At 52.7% G+C, this 8,161-nt stretch overlaps 1 protein-coding gene across 1 annotated transcript in view; it reads right to left on the bottom strand.

The window, feature by feature from the left end:
• Window positions 1–527: 527 nt before the first annotated feature.
• ppp1r16b (protein phosphatase 1, regulatory subunit 16B) overlaps window positions 528–8,161 on the bottom strand; it is a 16,037-nt gene continuing 8,403 nt past the window's right edge. The window contains 9 exon segments of the mRNA XM_067242008.1: window positions 528–1,172; window positions 1,392–1,602; window positions 1,834–1,963; window positions 2,774–2,849; window positions 3,870–3,995; window positions 5,353–5,476; window positions 6,302–6,409; window positions 6,602–6,683; window positions 6,686–6,795. Coding sequence (XP_067098109.1) covers window positions 720–1,172; window positions 1,392–1,602; window positions 1,834–1,963; window positions 2,774–2,849; window positions 3,870–3,995; window positions 5,353–5,476; window positions 6,302–6,409; window positions 6,602–6,683; window positions 6,686–6,795 — 1,420 coding nt within the window. The 3' untranslated portion in view covers window positions 528–719.

Raw genomic sequence — 8,161 nt, 5'->3', positions numbered from 1 at the left:
GGGGGTGAGGTCAGTATCTTGGTGCAGGGGTGAGGGGTGGAGGTCAGTATCTTGGTGCGGGGGTAAGGGAGAAACCAAACTCCCCTTCAAAACCCAAAACAGGAAGGTCTGACCCTGTCTGACCTCTGCCCCAAATATGCCCTCTGACCTTACATTTCTTTATAGTTCCTGCTACAAGCTCCTGTCATGGAATCCCCCAACCCCCTCCCCCACCCACAGTGGTTTAACCTGTCACATGACAGGATGTAGTATCCCTTTAAATATGAGGGGGAAGAGTCCATCTCTCAAGAGCAGAGTTTGACTCAGCCTCTTCTACTTGGAGAACAACAGTATCCCACCCTCCCTCACCTCCTCTTCCTTCCCTCCCTTCCTGCTCCCTCTCACCCTCCCTCACCTCCTCCCTCCCTCACCTCCTCCTCCCTCCCTGCTCCCTCCCACCTCCTCCTCCCTCCCTCCCTGCTCCCTCCCTCCCACCCTGCTCCCTCCCTCCCTCCCTCACCTCCTCCTCTTCCTCTAGGTCAGTCAATATTTCAGTTAACAAGTTAAGAGGTTGAGTGAAAGTGAAGCTCCACCCTAGTGCATTCTAGGATCCGGCTTGCTGTGTGTGTGTGTGTGTGTGTGTGTGCAATCACTCCTGCTCCTCCCCGGTCACATGACTCCTGGCCTCCACCACAGTTCTGTCACATGACCCGTCCTGCTAGGTCACATGACCCGTCCTGCTACGACACACAGCAGCAGGTGCGCCTGCCAGGCTCCACCTCCTCCACCGGCTGCTTCAGTCTGAGGATGGGCGGGTCTCCGCTGGCAGGCGTGTAGTAAACCGTGCTGCCATTGGATGAGACCAGGGGCATGCGGGAGTCCTCAGGGCTGCTGTTGACTTCGGGGGCGGAGTCAGGCGATCCGTTTCCTAGGTGACCGTTGAGCAGCGGGTGGCTGAGCAGCTTGGCCGCCGACCTCTGCTTCTTGAGTTCCGACAACGTCTGAGCGCGCTCCTTAGGCCACGCCTCCTCTGAGGACGACGGGGAGGCCACTCCCCTGCTGTCCAGGCACGGAGCCTCCCCATTGGTGGGTGTCGGAGCGGGGGTGGACGTCGTCGTGACGACGAGGAGGCCGTTGGGTTTCGCTCCGTCTTTGAGGATCTTCTGAGGCTTGGCTCTCTCAGTGGGCCTCCCCTGGAGAATACAATTACTCTGCTGTTACTAAGTCGTACTTTACCTTAGTTTAGCAACTAGTACTAATGCTCTCTTTCTGAATTTCTTTCTACTTTCCCTTTCCTTTCCTTGGCAAACAAAGCTGAAGCTAAAGTTGAACAAAATGTCGCCCACACACCACACCACACACACACCATCCACCCTCAATACACAGGAGCAAAAACTCTACTATCCACTCACCGTCAGGCTGGACTCCAGTTCGGGCTCCTTCTCCTTCCTCTCCTCCTTCCTCTCCTCCTTCCTCTCCTCCTTCCTCTCCTCCTTCCCCTCCTCCTTCCCCTCCTCCTTCCCCTGCTCCTCCCGCCCTCCTCGCCACACGATGGCCTCCGTCTCGTACTCTTTCCGACACATGTTGTGTCTGTCCGACAGGCTGGCTCTCCTCACCACCTTCCTACACACACACACACGCATGAACACACACCGTCACATTACCTCAAAGATATTACAGTTTTAGGATGCAGTGTGTGTGCGTGTCCAGCAGGTGGCCCTAAAGACTGTTAGGGTGCAGTGTGCATGTGTGTCCACCAGAGGGCAGCGTAGGCTGATGGGGTGCAGTGTGCATGTGTGTCCACCAGATGGCAGCGTAGGCTGATGGGGTGCAGTGCTTCAGTGTGATATTCACCCGCGGCTGCCTGCGCTGGAGGTGCGTCTGCAGAGCGACGTCTTGTGTTTGAGCTGAGACTTCATGATGATGTCATGTTTGTGTTTGAGGTCCAGCAGGATGTTCCGGAACTCCTCGTCTTCGCACAAGTCTGGGGGGGGGGGCGGAGGCAAAGGGCAAAGGTCACCACACAACCTGATCTTTCGGTGGACAGCCTGCTTCTTGTCAAGTGCCTTTTACCCATTTAAAAACGTAACTGCTTATTCTGCTTGGAACAAACGAAAATATGGATCAGTATTTTGTGAAGAGCGGGGCAATATAGTCCCAATAGTGGGGCGGCTCGTCTACACCGATCTCTGTAGATGCACTCCACACCCCATAACGCACCGCCTGTCAGGGCTGTAGTGGTTCCTCTGGCCCGTCTATCCAGCAGCGTGTCAGACCAGCAGCTGATGCAGTCACCCAGAGCAACAACGTCACAATAAAACACCTGAAGAATTTTGCTGCGAGGCATTACAGGACAATGGTTCTTTTAAAAAGTATGTTTTTTGTTGCGTCTTGGTGATTTTGAGGTCAGTCTACAGCGTCCATTAAGGCAGATGGTGGAGCACAATGCCAGGGTACCTCAGGACAATGCCAGCACAATGCCAGGGTACTTAGCAGCCTGTTTTGGCTCCCCGCTGATGAAGGTAGGGGTTAGAGGATTGGAGCTTTCTGAAATCTATGAACCTTTATTTCATTTAGGTGGTGTTTGTAGGGAGGCTTGAGTTCTCACACCAGGTCAGGAATTAGAGAGGAGAAAAGGAGGAGAGGAAAGGAGGAGGAGAGGGGAGGAGGAGGAGAGAGGGTGAAGTGTAGGAGGAGAAGAGAGGAGAGGAGGAGGTGAAGTGTAGGAGGAGAGGAATAGACAGGACCGGAGGAGAGGACAGGTGGAGTAGGACGGAGGTGTAGGTGTACCTACCTATAGGCGTCTCCTCCAGATGGGTCTTGGCGTTCAGACTGGCACCATGAGATACCAGCAGCTCTGCTACATGCATCTGCAACCACAACATACAACACATGTTGTGCTTGTATGTTGGTACCATGTGTGTGTGTGTATACCAGTGTTGTAGTCAAGACCACCTAAACCAAGACCAAATCATGACCAAGACCAGAGTGTATCGAGGCTGAGACAAAACCGAGACTTTGAGGGGTCGAGGCCGAGTCAAGGCCAAGACCAAGGCAGGGCGAGACCGGTTAAGACCAGACCACTCAAAATACACAAGCAGTAGGGTTTGAGTAGGTAATATCCTAAGTTAGTTTGATCTGTAACTGTATTTGAACTAAAAAACAGCACATCTTAAAGTAGTGCTGTGTGCTTATGGCCAGGCAAAACAGCCTATGTTCTTTTTCTTTGAGGCGCATTAGTAAGCTAACTCGGTCTCTCTCAAACACTGCACACACCACTGTTCCAACACAACGCACGCACTGCCACTTCCTGTTCCAACAACACACACACTGCCACTTCCTGTTCCAACACAACACACACAATGCCACTTCCTGTTCCAACACAACACACACACTGCCACTTCCTGTTCCAACACAACACAAACACTGCCACTTCCTGTTCCAACACAACACACACACTGCCACTTCCTGTTCCAACACAACACACACACTGCCACTTCCTGTTCCAACACAACACAAACACTGCCACTTCCTGTTCCAACACAACACACACACTGCCACTTCCTGTTCCAACACAACACACACACTGCCACTTCCTGTTCCAACACAACAAAAACACTGCCACTTCCTGTTCCAATACATCACAACCTGTATATACCTGTGTGTGTCATTGGTGTGTATATATGTATATATGAGTGTATATCAATATGTGTATGTATATACAAATATGTGTGTGTGTATATATAAATACGTGTGTGTGTGTGTGTGTGGGTGTATATATATATATATATATATGAATACGTGGGTGTGTGTGTGTGTATATATATAAATGTGTGTGTATGTATATACAGTACCAGTCAAGAAATAAATCTGTGTGTGTGTGTGTGTACCTGGCCCCAGCAGGCAGCAGCATGGAGAGGCTGCCATCCATCACAGTCCCTCAGGTCCATGCTGGCTCCTCCCTCCAGCAGCAGCTCTGTAGCCTGGACGTAGCCATTGGCTGCTGCGATGTGGAGCTGGGGAGGAGGAGAGGGGGAGGAGAGGGGGGATGAAAGGAGAGGAGGGGAGGGGAGGGGAGGGGAGGGGAGGAGAGAGGAGGGGGAGGAGAGGGAGAGGGGAGGAGAGGGGACGAGAGGGGAGGGGACGAGAGGGGAGGGGACGAGAGGGGAGGAAAGGAGAGGAGAGTGGAGGAGAGTGGAGGGGAGGAGAGGGGAAGAGAGGAGAGGGGAGGAGAGGAAAGGGGAGGAGAGGAGAGGGGAGGGGAGGGGGAGGAGAGGAGAGGGAGAGGGGAGGAGAGGGGAGAGGAAATTTTCCATTTCAATTTTACATAATTTCAAACACAACGTAATAAGAAGAATACCTTCATGCTGGCTCAGTTCAAACCATTCAAAGAAAAAAAAAAGTCAATTATGCGACACAAACATTTATACGTGAAAATCCTCCACACATTATAAGTCACAAGCGCACAACTTGCACTTGCTTCTGGCTGCATCATTAAATACCACCTGAAGCTTTTCCATTTTCTCTTCACTAGAGCAGCACCAGAGGAGGGCTGTATGCAGTATAATAATACAACAGGCTTTCAGCCCATTTAACATCCTCTGTACACAACGGGCCAGCATGATGGCCTGTGGATCCAGTTTGCAACACTGGCACAGCACTGCGTCATCAGAAACACACTGGAGTCTTCCAGGTCTCCTGAACATATCAACAATGTGTGTTTGTGAGTGTGTGTATGGTTGTGTGTGTATGTGTGTGTGTGTTCATCACGCTTCACTTCTGAAATGCTCATTTATAAATTGGGGCAGATGATGAGTTTAGCTTGAATGAGTCCGCAGCTTGCTGTTACATAACTGCAAAGCAACCCAGGTCACCCTGAGTCCAGAGATCCCCATCTAACCCCCTCCCCCCTCCCCCTACTGTAGTCCCTCCAGCCCCCCTACTCCCCCCACTCTCCCCCTACTCCCCCCACTCTCCCCCTACTCCCCCCTACATCCAGATTACCAGAACACACAAAGCCTCCAGTTACTGGACCAGCTAGTAATCCTGCAGCTTTTACAAGTTATTTTTAGATGTTAGTATGATTTAATAACTTGTGTGTCCATCTGAGATCTATCGATTTGTAGTCATGCAGCCTGATCCTGGCTGGGGGCTAGTGGGCATGGAGTCCTGGGATAACAGGAAATGATGTCTGTTGGTGGAGGAAGTGCTCTTGTTCAGAGAGACCTCTAGCTCTCACACACGGTGGACAAACGTACCACACACACACATTCAGGGGGAGTGCTAGGTCAGAGTGTGTGTGTGTCAGGATCAGGTGTGTGTATGTGTGTTTGTGTCATGTGTGTGTGTATCAGTGTGTGTGTCGCATCTCACCAGTGTTGCACCCTGGGAGTCCTGCTGGTTAAGCTCCTCCCCCTGTTTCAGCAGCTCCTGGATATCTCCCAGCATCCTTCGCTCTAGCGACGCCCGTGTCTCGTTGATCATCTCCTGGTTATACCTGTCAATCAAACGCAGGTGGGACATGACAGCTGCCACTCAGAGACAGCTCTCTCTATGTGTGTTCCTGTGTGTGTTCTGTGTGTGTTCCTGTGTGTGTTCCTGTGTGTGTTCCTGTGTGTGTTCCTGTGTGTGTTCCTGTGTGTGTTCCTGTGTGTGTTCCTGTGTGTGTTCCTGTGTGTGTTCGTGTGTGTTCCTGTGTGTGTTCCTGTGTGTGTTCCTGTGTGTGTTCCTGTGTGTGTTCCTGTGTGTGTTCCTGTGTGTGTTCTGTGTGTGTTCCTGTGTGTCTGTTCCTGTGTGTTCTGTGTGTTCCTGTGTGTTCCTGTGTCTGTTCCTGTGTGTTCCTGTGTGTTCCTGTGTGTTCCTGTGTGTTCCTGTGTGTTCCTGTGTGTTCCTGTGTGTGTTCCTGTGTGTGTTCCTGTGTGTGTTCCTGTGTGTTCCTGTGTGTTCCTGTGTGTTCCTGTGTGTGTTCCTGTGTGTTCCTGTGTGTGTTCCTGTGTGTGTTCCTGTGTGTGTTCCTGTGTGTTCCTGTGTGTTCCTGTGTGTTCCTGTGTGTGTTCCTGTGTGTCTGTTCCTGTGTGTCTGTTCCTGTGTGTCTGTTCCTGTGTGTGTGTTCCTGTGTGTGTGTTCCTGTGTGTGTGTTCCTGTGTGTGTGTTCCTGTGTGTGTTCCTGTGTGTGTTCCTGTGTGTGTGTTCCTGTGTGTGTTCCTGTGTGTGTTCCTGTGTGTGTTCCTGTGTGTGTGTTCCTGTGTGTGTTCCTGTGTGTATGTGTGTGCCATTGCGAATGTTTGTGGTGGTCGTGTGTCTCCAGGCCTCCAGGGGGCGCCCACCTCGGTTGGCCATGGCTGTCTCTATGATGTCCAGTGTGGGGTCGTCCTCACACAGGTCGTAGGGCATGTTCCCGTCTGAGTTCACCGCCAGCAGGTCCGCCCCGCTGCAGAGCACACCACAGGTCAGCACATACCAGACAGACAGACGAGAGAGACAAACAGACAGCCGAGAAAGACTGACAGACAGGCAGACAGGCAGACAGGAACACAGACAGACAGGCAGGCAGGCATGCAGGCAGGCAGGCAGGCAGGCAGACACGCAGACAGAGAGGCAGACAGACAGACAGGTGTCGTACTGCAGGATGAGGATCTTGACCAGGCCTGCATGGCCACAGGTGGCCGCGGCGTGGAGGGGAGTCCACAGCTCGTTATCCTGGCGTTCACACTGGCTCCTCTCCCCAGCAAGATCTTCACCATCTCCTCATAGTTATCTATACAACACTGGGGGAGGGGGGAGAGAGAGAGAGAGAGAGAGAGAGAGAGAGAGAGAGAGAGAGAGAGAGAGAGAGGGGGAGGGAGGGAGGGAGGGAGGGAGGGAGGGAGGAGGGAGGGAGGGAGGGAGGGAGGGAGGGAGGGAGGGAGGGAGGGAGGGAGGGAGGGAGGGAGGGGGAGGGAGGGAGGGAGGGAGGGAGGGAAAGAGAGAGAAAAAAAGAAGACGTAAGACACAACTTTTTTTCCAGGAGTGAAAATGTCCCTTACAGATGAGCAACACAGGAGAATCCTGCTTGTGCCTTTCATGCTGTGTTTCAACAGCGAGCCAGGAGGAAAAGTAATGGAACATTTAATATTAATGGAAAGTTTAATAGTCTAAAGAGCACACACGCAGTGCTTACTGAACACACACACTCTCTCACTTCTCTGCTCCTCTGAGGGAGGTCCAGCGTGTGTGTGTGTGTGTACAGTGTGTGTGTGTGAGTACAGTGTGTGTGTGTGAGTACAGTGTGTGTGTGGATCTGGAAGCACAGCTGCGCTGTGTGGGAGAGAAGGCAGCCTGATCTTTTGCTGTTCCGGTACTTTCTATCCGCACTGTTTGTACGCTGCTTTGGATAAAAGCGTCTGCTGAACGAGTACAATGTAAAATGTTAGAAATGTTAGAAGCAGGAAGATAGAGAGACAGAGAGAGAGAGAGAGAGAGAGAGAGAGGGAAGAGGAGAGGAGAGAGAGAGAAGTGGAAAGGAGAGAGAGAGGAAGAAAAGGACAGGGAAAGAGAGAGCGAGGACAGTGGTGTGTAGTGACATAGAGAAACGATAAACAATAAACACAGAGCTATAGGAGAGGATAATTACATCTCTGATGGGCCTTTAGCACAACGCCTTAACATAAGCAGGCTTCTTAAACCCCCCATAGCCCACCCCCAGGCTAATCTGCAGTCCTGCCTGTAATTCCCCTGCCCCCCCCCCCCCCCCCCCACCACCACCTCCACAGTATAGACAGAAGGAAATAGTGTTCCTTTCATAACAGAACTAAGTATGCAGACACGCAGCCCTGAAAAACAAAGACCTAGATTATGTCTGAACAACAACATGATGCTGAGAGGCTGGGGGGAGGAGAGGCTGAGGGAGGAGAGGCTGGGGAGGAGAGGCTGGGGGGAGGAGAGGCTGGGAGGAGAGGCTGGGGGAGGAGAGGCTGGGGAGGAGAGGCTGGGGGGAGGAGAGGCTGGGAGGAGGAGAGACTGGGGAGGAGAGGCTGGGGGAGGAGAGGCTGGGGGAGGAGAGGCTGGGAGGCTGGGGGGAGGAGAGGCTGGAGGGAAGAGAGGCTGGGGGGAGGAGAGGCTGGGAGGCTGGGGGGAGGAGAGGCTGGAGGGAAGAGAGGCTGGGGGAGGAGAGGCTGGGAGGCTGGGGGGAGGAGAGGCTGGA

This window comes from Osmerus mordax, chromosome 1, assembly GCF_038355195.1.
Source record: "Osmerus mordax isolate fOsmMor3 chromosome 1, fOsmMor3.pri, whole genome shotgun sequence".
Lineage (NCBI taxonomy): Eukaryota > Metazoa > Chordata > Actinopteri > Osmeriformes > Osmeridae > Osmerus > Osmerus mordax.
Note: the sequence above shows the minus strand (reverse complement) of the source record. Positions and strands in the feature narration are given on the sequence as shown.